Here is a 14,582-nt window from a genome sequence, read left to right on the forward strand (position 1 = left end):
GAACTAGATAAATCAATCCAAAAAATAAATAAGAATGAATGAAGCAAGAGATAACATTACAAAATGTAAAATGAGTGATTTTGGTTATATTAAATTAAAAAGGTTTTATACAAACAAAACCAATGCAATCAAAATTAGGAGTGATGCAACAAACTGGGAAAAAAAAACTTTATAACAAAAATCTCTGACAAAGGTCTAATTATTCAAATTATAAGGAAATAAATCAACTATACAAAAAAGCAAGCTATTCCTCAGTTGACAAATGGTCAAGGGATATGAATAGACAGTTTTCAGATGAAGAAATCAAAACTATCAATAATCACATGAAAAAGTATTCTAAATCCCTCCTGATTAGAGAAATGTAAATCAAAATAACTCTGAGGTACCACCTCACACCAAGCAGATATGATAAATGATAAATGTTGAGGGGATGTTGCAAAATTGGAATGCTAACGCATTGCTGGTGGAGTTGTGAATTGATTCAACCATTCTGTAAGGAAATTTGGAATGATGTCCAAAGGGCTTTAAAAGAATGCCTGCCCTTTGATCCAGCCATACCACAGCTGGGTTTGTATCCCATAGAGATAATAAAGAAAAATATTTGTACAAAAATATTTATAGCCATGCTCTTGTGGTGGCAAAAAATTGGAAAACAAGGGGTGTCCATTGATTGGGGAATGGCTGAACAAATTTGGTATCTGATGGTGATGGAATACAATTGTGTTGAAAGGAATGATGAACTGGAGGATTTCTATGTGAACTGAAGTGATCTCCAAGAATGGATGCAGAGTGAAATGAGCAGAACCAAGAGAACATTGTACATAGAAACTGAAACATTGTTGCACAATCAAATGTAACAGACTTTTCTACTAGCAGCAATACAATGACCCAGGACAATCTTGAGGGACTTAGGAGAAAGAATGCTGTTCACATCCAAAGAAAGAATTGTGGAAGCAGAAACACAGAAGAAAAACAATACTCTCTTTTATGATATCAAATTAAAAAGGTTTTGTACAAACAAAACCAATGTAAACAAGACTAAAAGGAAAACAACAAACGGGGGGGGGGGAACTTTTATCACAAATTTCTCTGATAAAGGTCTCTTTTCTCAAATATATAAAGAACTAAATCAAATTTATAAGAATACAAGTCATTCCCCAATTGACAAATGGTTAAAGGATTTGAATTAAGCAGTTTTCAGATGAAGAAATCAAAGCTACCAATAATTACATGAAAAAATATTCTAAATACCTTTTGATTAGAAAAATATAAATCAAAACAACTCTTGAGGTAACAACTCACACTTAGCAGATTGGCTAACATGACAGCAAATGAAATTAATAAATGTTGGAGGGGATGTGGCAAAGTAGGGACATTAATTCATTGCTGGTAAAGTTGTGAAATGATCCAACTATTCTGGAGGGCAATTTGGAACTATGCCCAAAGGGTGCTAAAAGACTGTCTGCCCTTTGACCCATCCATAGCACTGCTGGGTTTGTACCCCAAAGGGATAATAGGGGAAAAGACTTGTACAAGAATATTCATAGCTGCACTCTTTGTGGTGGCAAAAAAGAATTGGAATTTAAAGGAATGCCCATCAATTGGGGAATGTTGGAACAAACTGTGGTATATAATAGTGATGGAATACTATTGAGCTGTAAGGAATAATGAACAGGATGACTTCAGAAAGAGCTGGAAAGACCTTTCTGGATTGATATAGTGTGAAATAAGAAGAATCAGGAAAACGGTGTACACAGTAACAGCAATATTGTGAATGATCAATTGTGATAGACTTAGCTATTATCTGCAATACAAAGATCCAGGACAATTCTGAGGGACTTATGACAAAGAATGCTATCACTTGTTGGAGGCAGAATGCAGATAAGAGGATATGATTTTTCAATTGTTTATTTGGGTGTCTGTTTTGGGGCTTGGTTTTAAGATTACTCACAAAAATGAACAATGTGGAAATTAAAAAAATCTTGAAAAAAAAAGCATATCGAGATCATCTCCAAGTAAGGATTATTTTGCTATCCTTTTGATGATATTCTTTAATCTTATTGCTGTATCTATTTTTTTTAAACCCTTACCTTCTGTCTTATAATCAATACTGTGTATTGGTCCCAAGGCAGAAGAGCAAGTGATAAGGGTGAGGCAATGGAGGTTAAGTGACTTGCCCAGGGTCACACAGCTAGGAAGTGTCTGGTCAGATTTGAACTTGGACCTTCCCTCTCTAGGCCAGGCTCAATCCATTGAGCCACCCAGCTTTCCCCCTGTAGCTTTTATTTCTAGCACTTTTCTAGAACTATGCCAAATAATAGTGAGTGGAAAGAATACAACTGATGTATTCCTGTTTATACTAGAAGAGCTTCTAGTGCTTCTCCATTGCAAACAATGCTAGCTCTAGATTTTATGCTTTTGATATGTTAATCAAATGCTCTACAGTGCTTTTTAGGTTTTTTTTTTAAACATAAATGAGTGCTCTATTAAATTAAGAGTTTCCTGCATCTATTGAAATAATCATGGGTTTCTGTTATTTTTGATTATGTAATTATGCTCATTTTCTTTAATAGTGACATCCATGTATTACTATTATGAAAATAATCTGGTCATAATGGATTATTTTCTGGATATGAGAGTCAATTTGATGTAATTGATAAACAGCTTTGATTTCAAGAAGAAATTTTATAGGTGCAAATAAAAATAATTCTAATGAGGAAGAAAAGGGATAATTTGTCTTAAGGGACAAATGTGAATACACAGATATTTTTAAAAATTTAAACCCTTACCTTCTGTCTTAGAATCAATACTACATGCCAGTTTCAAGGCAGAAGAATGATACGGGGTAGGCAATTGGGGTTAAGTGGCATGCTTAGGATTAGAAAGTTAGGAAGTGCCTGAGGTCAAATTTGAACCCAGGACTTCCCATTTCTGGGCTTGGTTCTCTATCCACTGAGCAATTTAGCTCCCCAAGATGCACAAGATGTTAAATAACTTAGATTTATATATATATATATGCTCTATATCTGACACATATTATTTGATTTACCCTGGACAAGTCACTTCTCAGTGCTGTAGGCAAGAAGGTCCTGACCTAGTAAAGGGAATTTCCTTACTTTGAAGTTCCCTACACCAAACAAACCTAAATCTAGTCCTTATTCCTATTTTTAAGTATGTTTTAAAATATACATTAGTGATATTGGTTTCTTTCTCTGCTTTGTCTCTACCCAGTTTGGATATCAGGACCATATATCTCTCACAAAAGTAATTTGATTGGTAGAATGCTTTTATTCCCTCCATTTTTAAGATAATTCTTTTGGGAGCATAGATATTAATTGCTCTTTAAATATTTGCTAGAATTAATATAGCTAGATGTAGTCATGAATACTTCCCTAGGTTTGTTTTTCCCTAAAAAACAAGGAAACTGCTTCTGAGAATCAGAGCCTATGACTTGAGCCTTGATACAGCTTCATTAAGGGCATGAAAAAGCTTATGAGTAGCCTGCAGCCCTCAGACTTGATGGATGTCTCACTGCCATTTTAGTTATCATACCCTGATCACCAAATACATATGAAGACAGGAGGAATTATGTCTACCTGGATCAGTGCTGTATCCTTGCTGAATATCCTATCCATATTTATGGCAGTGTAAACCTCTTTTCATTAACTTTTAGATGGTCTGTCTACATATGTCTTATTTCATTCTATTTTTGAACTTGTACTATCAGATCAACTTGAATCAGGCTGACTTATAACAGAAACCTCAATAATTCCATAAAAGAAAGGCAAGAAACCCAACTTACCTTATGACTGGTGCCATTTTTCCAATAAATCACTCTGTAAGTCCATGAGTAATAATAATCCCTTAATGTCCATATATTAGGTTCATTTTCAATCTTTGGATATGAGAAATATAAGTGTAAAGAACCAGCCAATGGTTCTACTTGTATTCCAGGAGGTCCAATGATGGCTAAGTGGAAGAACAAAGGAGAATCACACAATATTTCATTGTCCATCAAGATTTAGTTTTCATAGGTAATATATGAATAGCAAATTAGCCCAGAGCCTTAGCCCGGCAACTGAAAATAAGGCAAGTAGTGGTCAAATAAGCCTTAAGTATAAATATTAAATATGGCATACACTAATATTGTATTTCACTCTAGTCATATACATTATTGACTATGACAAAAAAAGAATGTTATCCTTAACTGGTACAAGCTCAAAAATCATACCTGTGGGGAAATCACTCACAGAACTGTCTGTAATATTTTATGTTAGAGTTAATGGTAAGGTAAAAAAAAGTGATAAGGTAAAAAGGTAAAAAAAAGATAAAAGAGGTAAAAAAACAGTTCTTTTTTGGCCTCAGATAGCATTTTTCATCATGATTCCCTTTGGGTCATCTTGGGACTTCGTTTTGCTGATAATTTAGCCCTTCATAGTTGATTTTTGCACACTATTTCTGTTATTGTATTCTTCTGGTTCTGTTCACTTTACTTTGCATCAGTTCCTATAAGTCTTTCCAGGTTTTTCTGAACTCATCCTGTTCATTTCCTTATGGTGCAATAGTATTCCATTATAACCATATAACAACTTGAAATTTGGAGGTGACCATGTCACTGCCCTTACTCAGCAAACCCCAGTGGCTTTTTATTACCTCTATAAAAATGTAAATTTCTCTATTTGACATTTAAAGTTTTTCACAACTTGACTCCAGGTAATCCTGTGATTGTCATAGGACAACCTATTGCTATTTCCTTTATAAAGATGGACGATGAAGACATCCTTGATCTCTTGGGGGGATAACTTTCTCTTGTCATATAACCTAGAAGATTACAGTCAAAAACCTCTGCTGGAATGGAATCAACACCAGGGAAAGGAGCCTAAAGGCATTCAAAAACCTCTTCTTGGGTTGGAAGCCCAGCTAGAGAGGGATTGACTTCAACCTAAGGTATGTCGCAGGTGGCTTTGGCATTGTTTGATGACAGTCTATTGAAAACACTATGGAAGTGTTCAGCCCATCTAGGTCTAGCTTATTTGCCAACATGCTTTTACTGGGGTGTGATCACTGTGCATGTTACAGCTTCTTGGAGCCACAGGTGAGAGTTGGGTAGCAGGTGGACTCCAAAGGAGGATGGGTAGCCCTGAAAAAAAGAGCTTGGAGGTCTTCATAGCTGAAATACTAGTCCTCCCTGAACTCCTGTACACCCCTGTATAATAGAAGACCCCCCCTCTCTGTTTTCCCATTCATAAATAAGAGTTGGATGAGAACAGATTTTTCCAAACTGTAGAAGGGATGTGTGAAATAATGAAACAAAATTATTAGATATTTCTGAGTACAACTTCTACATAAATCCATGCACTTTCTAAAATGAAAATGAAGTTCATATAAAATCCAACAAAACTGAAATGAATATGACATTGACTCTGACAGTGAGGGTAACACCGGAATTATTAAATATGATACGAGCAAATGATGCCAAACTTGAATGGGTATATGTTTACTTTGATGCTGACTTTTTCTAGAGATGAAGCACTTGAAGTATGAATTATTTACTGGCTAAAATTGATAATTGTTTCTAAAGTTACTACTGGTAACAGGTTAACATTACAGATTTAGTGATATAATGATCCAAAGGTAGGCAGCATTTTCTTTTCCTTCCACATTCCCCAACCCTGCCAAGAACATCTCTTTGAAAAGCAATAAATACTGAAAAATGATGTCGATGTCCTACATTATCCTAAAAGCACTATGATGTCATTCTAGAGTACATACACTCTGGCTTTATACACATGATTTGAGAAAAATCTTGGCTAGAATCTATGTTCTGATCAGGATAGCACATGCTTTTTTTTTTTTTTTTTTTTTAAATATATTTTATTTGATCATTTCCAAGCATTATTCGTTAAAGACATAGATCATTTTCTTTTCCTCCCCCCCACCCCCCATAGCCGACGCGTAAGTCCACTGGGCATTAGATGTTTTCTTGATTTGAACCCATTGCTTTGTTGATAGTATTTGCATTAGAGTGTTCATTTAAAGTCTATCCTCTGTCATGTCCCCTCAACCTCTGTATTCAGGCAGTTGCTTTTCCTCAGTGTTTCCACTCCCATAGTTTATCCTTTGCTTATGAATGGTGTTTTTTTTCTCCTGGATCCCTGAAAGTTGTTCAGGGACATTACACCGCCCCTAATGGAGAAGTCCATTACGTTCGGTTATACCACAGTGTATTAGTCTCTGTGTACAATGTTCTCCTGGTTCTGCTCCTCTCGCTCTGCATCACTTCCTGGAGGTTGTTCCAGTCTCCATGGAACTTCTCCACTTTATTATTCCTTTGAGCACAATAGTACTCCATCACCAACATATACCACAGTTTGTTCAGCCATTCCCCAATTGATGGGCATCCCCTCGTTTTCCAATTTTTAGCCACCACAAAGAGCGCAGCTATGAATATTTTTGTACAAGTCTTTGTGTCCATTATCTCTTTGGGGTACAGACCCAGCAGTAGCACATGCTTTTTGCCTTGACTTAAGTTTTAACTTATGTAAGAATTAGTGAAACGTTTAAACATTCTATTCTCTACCTGTTTTCCTTCTCAGTCTGCTTTACTGATTTGTTATCCACGACCCTCTCCTTAACTCTGGGAACACCCCAAGGCTCTGTTCTATGTTCTTTCAATCTCTGCACGTGTGTGTGTGTGTGTGTGTGTGTGTGTGTGTCTGTTGCTCTCGGTCTCTGCTCTGTCTTGCTAATTACAATCAGATCACACGTACAAACTCCAAACTCCTAAAATAACTTGTCTGTTCTTAGAGTATTCATTTCCTCTTTTCTCATTTCTCAGCTCTTTGCAGTTTGGCTTATAATCGAGTCATTCAACAGAAACTACTCTCTTAGAATGACCAATAATCTTTTCTGTTGTTTTCAGTTAGAATTAGAATTTCACCAGTGTATGGAAGTTCCTGTGATGAAATTCTACTAATGTAGCTCAATACCTTTTCTGCAATTTATAGTTCAGACCAGGACTTGGAAAACTACCTCTCTTGGGCCAAATCAGAACCCTGCTCAAGCTAAGCAATTGTTTAAAATTATTTATTTACAACAGAAAAACCATTCTTAATGGTACAAAAACAGAAGGGCAGTGTAGGAACAGGTGGAGCAGGAAGGCTATTTTGGGTTTGACTGAAGCCACAGCCTCAGCTGGTTTGCCTATTGGTTTTGATAGCTGCTTGTAGGCAATAGGTTAAATGTTTTGTCCAGGGTTATAGAGCCAGTATGTATCAGAGTTGTGACTTAAACCCAGTTCTCTATCTACTGTGACACTTTTAACAATGATCTCTTAAAAAAATTTTTTTTTCATTTTATTTGGTCAATTTCAATTTTCCTTGGTTACAAAAATCATATTCTATTCCTCCCCCCCCTTCCCTTAGCCAACCCACAATTCCACTGGGTATTACATAACAATGATCTTTTAATTGCCAAATTTGATGGTATTTCCTCATTCCTTATACTTCTTGAATCTCAAGATTTGGACACGTACTAGCTGTGTGATCATGGTCAAATTCACTTGAACCTATTTGCCTGTTTCCTCATTTGTAAAATGAGTTGGGGAAAGAAATGGCAAACCACTCCAATATCTTTGCCAAGAAAACTCTCCAAAAGTGTTCACAAAAAGTCAGATATGATGGAAAATGACCAAACAACAATCAAAATAAAAACGTTTGTAATAAGGACTTTTCCCTATTTCTTTGATCTCTTTTGGGTATGGGACTAACAGTGCGTGAGTCAAATTCATTTCCTCCCTCCCTCCTTGCCTCTCTCCTTCCCTCTTTTCTTCCCTCCCTCCTTTCCTTCCTTCCTTCCTTCCTTCAGTTTTTCATATATCATGGAAATGAGACCTTAATCAGGAAATTTTTTTAGTTGTTTTTCTTTTAATACTTGCTTTATTAGATCTTTTTGTACAGAAACATTTACATTTCATATAATCAAAATTATTCATATCTGCTCTGTTCCTCTCAAACCTTTGGGTGTGAACTTTTCTTTTATCCATAGATGAAACAAGTAATTCTTTCCATGTTTTTATAATTTGTTTATAATGTGACTTTTTTATATCTAGATCATGTTCTCATTTGGAACCTGTATTGATGTAAAGTGAGGGGGTGTTGATCTAAATCTAATTTAATCCTAAAGTCTAAGTCTGATCATGTCACCTTCCTATTAAATAAACTCAAAGGACTCCCTATTTCTTTCAGGAGCAAAAACAAATTTCTGTTTGACATTTCAAGCCTTTCTTATGGCCTTTAACCTACGTTTTCAACTTCATTATAGATTTCTCTCCCTACCACACTCTATGGTCTAGTCAATATGGACCTCTTGCTATGACTCACATATGGCACTCCATCTCCTATCCCTATGGCTTTTAACTAGGCATCCTCCGTGACACAAAGGCACTCCTGGATCACTTTTGGCCTTGTTTTTCTCTTGTTTCCTTCAAGATGGCTCAAGTCCCACTTTCTATATGAAATCTTTCTGTTCTTCCTAGTTCCTAGAGCTCTCTTCTCCAAAGCTTCTTTGTATTAGTGTGTGTGTGTGTGTGTATGTGTGTGTGTGTGTGTGTGTTTATGTTCACACTGTCTAACACAATAGAATGAAAACTCCTTGTTTTATTTTTGTCCTTATATCCCTGGTGCCTAGCACAGAGCCTGGCACATAGTAAACAAATGCTGACTGATTGCATGATCTGCTACTATCATAGTCAGCCAGCCTAGGTTTGAAACACAAATGAAAATTATTTCCCCCTGTTTGCTGCATAAACTAAATGTTAAATGATCTTTGTATAGAATTTAAAAGTATCCTGTATGCCATATTTCTCAGTGTAATTCATTTTAGTTAAATATAATTTAATTTTCAAAAAAACCACAACTTAACAAAATGGAAATAATTCAAGAATGGTTACAAATAACTGCTTGAAATTTTCAGTAATTAAAATTGGATTTCATTTAAATTCTTTGTCCAAGAAATAAGATCCCATTGTGAGACAAATACCTACTGAGAAGAAAATCCACTGAAGTAGAAGAAACATAGAATCACAATGTGAAAAGCTCAGATAAAGATATAATCTGCTATAGTTTTATATATGTAACTGATAGAGAAAATGTGTTGTTTGTTGTATGCAAAGACTTTAGCTTTAGAGACATGAAACCTAACAAAGTGAAGTTATACCCTGAAAGTGTCTATGTAGAATACACTGGTAAGACAAGATAACTTTAACAGAAAAATTAGATTTAACAAGAGAAAGCATACTTTAAAGAAGTTTGTATCATCAAAAGAATTTCATATATTGTATGAGGTTGCTAATGGAATAGCTCATTAGAAAAAACCACATTCAATAGGAGAAATGGTAGTTTTATCCTATTGCTATTGATAAAGTTAAAATAATGGATTAAGGGGGCAGCTGGGTAGCTCAGTGGATTGAGAGCCAGACCTAGAGACGGGAGATTTTAGGTTCAAATCTGGCCTTAGACACTTCCCAGCTGTGTGACCCTGGGCAAGTCACTTGATTTTTTTGACAATTTTTGACAATTGACTAGCCCTTACCACTCTTCTGCCTTGGAGCCAATACACAGTATTGAGTTCAAGACAGAAGGTAAGGGTTAAAAAAAACAAAAAACAAAACAAAACAATGGATTAAGAATCAAAGGCAACACAGATCTGAATGATCCTACTTTGAAATAATCCAGTGGAAAGGAGAATCATCAATATGTATCTGAAGACCTTTATGATTAACTGAAAAACTAAAATCTTTCTATTTTGCATAGGCAATGGTGAAGTAATTTAAGAAACATTTGATTACCTATTACGTTCTACTGAAACTTATTAAAGAAGATTTATATTTTACAAATTTATGGGCAGCAATGACATATCAAAAGAAAATTTCAACATAGTTGACAGGCTTTTTAAATGAAAATTGTATAACGTGGGGAAAAAATGTATCATACTCTGCTCTGAATTAGCTCAGTTGATGTCAGGATGAAACTGAGGTGTATAAACCCTAGGTAAGCATGTGATCCCTTATTCAATATAGATACATTGCACCCTTTACTGATAATCAGTTACTTGTGTTGAGAAATACAAATGTTACTATATAGCTTTCCAAGTTGTCATAAATTAACTTTATAAAAACAGTCCACTAATAAATGGGGTCTCATGATGAAGAATTAGCTGGGAACCCTCAGATCCTGAAAGAACCTGAGAATGTCACAGCCTCAAAGTGCATGAGAACTCCCCTTCCCTTGGCTAATGCAAATATACCATGAACACTAAATCAACTTGTTTCTCTCTGTACAAAAATGTAAATTAGCTTTTGATCCACTGCTTTTTAGTAATTTAATAAATTAATTAAAAAAGTAATTAAAAAAAGTAAATAGTAATTTAGGTAATGCTCACTTCTACTCAGACAGGTTCATACATTGTTGGAGATGGGATCCTCCTTAGATTTGAGTCTTACTGTATTGTTCTCTTTTACTTTTTTCGTTGTGATTTGTTTAGTAACTTTAAGCTTACAATGTTTAAATTTAAACTTAAACTTTCAATTTAAACTAACAAACTTACAATGTTGTGGGTTTTTTTTTTAATGTGTTCAAAGGTAGAAGGTGTAAAAATGGAGATTTGAACCCTGGACTTCAATTCCCAGGAGTCCTTGGCCACTTCCCCAAATGCCTTGTAACCTCACCTGAATTCCCACCTGGGCCGAGAACAGAAATTGTATGTAGGCTGACTCTCCGCCTACTTTGGGACTCTCTCTCTCTCCCTGCTTCCCCTTCCAAGTACATGCCTCTCTACCAGGCAGGCAAGATGTGAGTGGCTGTGAACGGGCTCTGTGCCCTAAGCACGTGCTTTCTTATTTTGTATTTTCTTTATTTTCTTTTATTTCTTAATCTTTAATAAACCTCTAAAAATATAATACTTTCATTATTAGAAACTGAATTTTAATCTTAACAAAGGGTAGTAAGGACTAAGCAATGAGGGTTAAGTAATTTGCCCAGGGTCACACAGCTGGGAAGTGTCTGAGGTCAAATTTGAACCTAGGACCTCCCATCTTTAGGCCTGGCTCTCAATCCACTGAGCTACCCAGCTGCCCCCTGCAGATGTTTTCTTGAATATAATAGATGTTTAGTAATTGTTTGTTGAACAAAAAATGGGAAATAGACATTTCTTGTGATAGTGTGTTTAAAAAAAGTATTTGAAACTGAAAATCTTATGTTTGTGCTATGAGTAGATATAGAACTTCCTGGTTTACCAAAAGAAATGATATACATAAAATATTGCAAATAGATTTTGTAACGTCTTATTCACAGAAATAGATTTTTATGCTAATTATTATAAAAACAAATATCAATTTCTAGTAATGTTTGAAAAGGAATTATGAGTAGCAGTTGCATTACATTTTGAGAGACTGTGCTTAAAAACACATATTAAGTTATTTTATAAATTATTAGCACAAAATAATAAATATATAGAAATAAATACATCCTATTTTTGTATGTTTGTTTTGCTTATGCATTATATAATTTTAATAAATTCTTAATTTTATCTGAATGAAATGCAAGCTATGAAAATTATTTCAATAGATACTTTTATGGAAAATATATGTAGGATATAGGAGAGAGTATGATATATATATATATATATATATTTTTTTTAATAGGGGTTGTTAGGCTGAAATGCTTGGAAACCACTGGACTCCATGAGTTCAAAGATCCTAATATTCTAACAATATTTTAATATATGACAATAACCTGCCACTTCAAGCTCAATACTTCTTAATACTTAATTTCCAATCACATCTTTTACTTATTTCCAAGGTAATGTTTACATTTCAGAATTTCTTCTCTTTTCTACTTTATTAAAACATTTTCTAGTAGCAACGATTTTCTTATCTGTAACACTATTTGAATCTTGCCATTTCTTTCAGTTTCAGCTATCCAATTGTTGGTGCATACCAATGAGTGCTTATAACTTATTTTCCAGGCTTTTTAATCTTCTCAGTGTAATTCATACACTTTTAAACTTTAAAATTTTATTTTATATTGAAGTTCAAATTACGTCTCTGTATTTCATTTTTTCATATTTCTTCTTCTTTCTCCAGAATAAATATCTAACTATTATTTTCAAAGTTCTTTATTAATGACTCCTACTTCAGCTATCTGCTACCATCTCCTATTTTGCAATCTTAGTTTAGGACAAGATATCCATCTTGGGGTCCCATACATCAAAGTCATTGCTCAAGGTTTTTATATCCTTAGAATAGCCTTGTTTCTTTTGCCTGCCATAAAATATTTCTTCCTAAAATAACAACTCAAACCCCAATTATTCCAAGGAACCTCATTAGATTAAACTTTTTATTCTTTAACTTGTTAGCCCAATGTTTGACTTACTTTGATCATAATTACAATGAGTGTAATATCTCTTGTAGTATGCTCTCCAATTTCTACTTACAGATTTGGTCCTCAAGAGTAATGATGATTTGAACTCTAAGCGTAATCTTGTGGCATTCCACTTTTAATTATTATAACTCTTAAGCCCCTGTTTCTGTGATTAATATTAATCATCTAGTAAGCTTTATCACCTTTTTTAAAAAGCAGAAGTATTTACTAAGATGGTATAGTAAGAACAATTGATAACAAACATTCTTCCTAAAATCCTGGGACACACACTCCCACAGATACACACATACCCATGGGGAGAGTGGTATCAAATAGAGTAAAATGGTGGCAAAACACATTTATAGCTTTTTATCCACTATGAGGGATAAAACTTCCGAAAGTGCCTCCTTCCTTTCCATGTCCAAATGGAAAATCCTCACCTGGATGCCTGGATTGCTACCGGTCGGGTCATATTCATCATATGGCAGGTGACAAGGGCAGAGAGGAGAGAAAATCCTCTCTTCTCCTATCAAGAGCTATTACCTCTTATGGCCTTGATTCTTCTTCTGCTTCTGGCTACAACTCTAGAGCTGGTGAACTGGAAAACTACTAAGATCCAATAGCTATTTAATGCCCAAAGAGGCATAGCATAAACCTAGACCATTTATATAGCCAATAACAAACACTGTTTCCTTTTTCACCCAAAGAAGCTCACAACTCATAAAATGATCATAGGATATAATTATGAGTTTTTTAAACATTCAAACCTTATCACACCCGATTACCCTTTCATTTAATGTCTTGTGATTTTATTTTAGATTTTCAATGATTATATTAATTGAAGTGGGAGAGGAACTCATCCCTTACACACATAACTTTCTCTTTGATTATGTGTTTTTCTTCTTGTCTTGCAAAAAAAGAAGTTCCTCAAAGGTGGTGTCTTATTCAAGAAAATTTCAAAATGTGGTGTCATAATAGGTCCTTTTTCGCTAGGGTTTGGACACTCAAGAAGTAATTTCTGATGGATTAATATTTGAAGGAAAATTATAGAGAGATAGTTTTAGCGCACTGATTTATTTTCAACTTAAAAGAAAAAAAAAGTATTACTTACTGTCTTCCAAAGGACAAAAGGTGATGTTTACCCACTCTGACTGTTCATCTACAGATTCAGTCCTGACACGCATCTTGGACTCACCATACTTGGAAATATTTGAGAAATTACATTCAGTGATGATAATATTTGTACACACATCTTCAAATGACCTATAACTTCAAAACCACAAATAAAAAAAGTTAGTTCTAGTTGCCAGGAGTAATTTAAAAAATAAATATAAAATAGTTAGAACTCTAGTTACCTAGGAGCTGACATGTCAGAATATCCACTAGATTAAGACAGAGGCAGATAGAGAAAATGAAATAACCAATTATTCTTGCTCTTCATTACTGTTTTTTGTTTATTTACAAAGACTGTGTCTCTTCCTGTTATATTCATGCAAGAAGCAGTCACTTTTGGGTGGATCCCACTGCTGATCACCATGGGAACTTTGACCTGTACCATTTTTGACTGTTCATTAAACAGCCTGGTAACTTTATATCATCCTACTCCCACTCCTGGGGTTCAGTATATGGTGCCGAATTTAGTGCAGATGCCCAATAGGCGTAGTTCACTATAAGTCAGAATTCCTGAGCTCAAGAGATCCTAGACTTATAACTTGTGCCACCATGCCCAACTATTATTATTCTTGGTAAACAATGTCTATAGCAAAGCATTAATATGAAGGACCAATGATTTCTTTGGAGGAGAACTGGGTGTAGAAACTTTTAAATGGCACATATCATGATTTGTCTATACATATATTCATATAATGAACAATATATTAACAGTGATTTCTAAACCAGGACCTAACAATAAAAGCAGTAATTGTAGTTTTAATTACTTGAAAGCAATATATATTATAAATATTCCTCAGCCTTTCTAAGAAATCCATGATTTCCAGAAGCTTGACTAGTTATTCAAAATGACTTGAAGACAAAAAGTCTAGCTGCCAGGTCAGTGACATAATTAAAAAAAAATTTTTTTTTACATATTTACGATTTCTTATTTGATTATGTGTTTTTCCTCTCTTGTCTATCATCATAGAATCCCATTTATTGCTTTCCTTC

General features: G+C 34.6%; 1 protein-coding gene across 1 annotated transcript in view; it reads right to left on the minus strand.

Moving 5' to 3' along the window:
* Positions 1 to 14,582, minus strand: part of IL10RB (interleukin 10 receptor subunit beta) — a 64,816-nt gene that overhangs the window by 18,624 nt on the left and 31,610 nt on the right. The window contains exons 3-4 of the mRNA XM_007493270.3: positions 13,531 to 13,688; positions 3,803 to 3,969 (exon numbers count right to left, since the gene is read on the minus strand). Coding sequence (XP_007493332.2) covers positions 3,803 to 3,969; positions 13,531 to 13,688 — 325 coding nt within the window. The remainder of the gene's footprint in view (positions 1 to 3,802; positions 3,970 to 13,530; positions 13,689 to 14,582) is intronic.

The sequence above is a fragment of the Monodelphis domestica genome, chromosome 4 (genome assembly GCF_027887165.1).
Source record: "Monodelphis domestica isolate mMonDom1 chromosome 4, mMonDom1.pri, whole genome shotgun sequence".
Lineage (NCBI taxonomy): Eukaryota > Metazoa > Chordata > Mammalia > Didelphimorphia > Didelphidae > Monodelphis > Monodelphis domestica.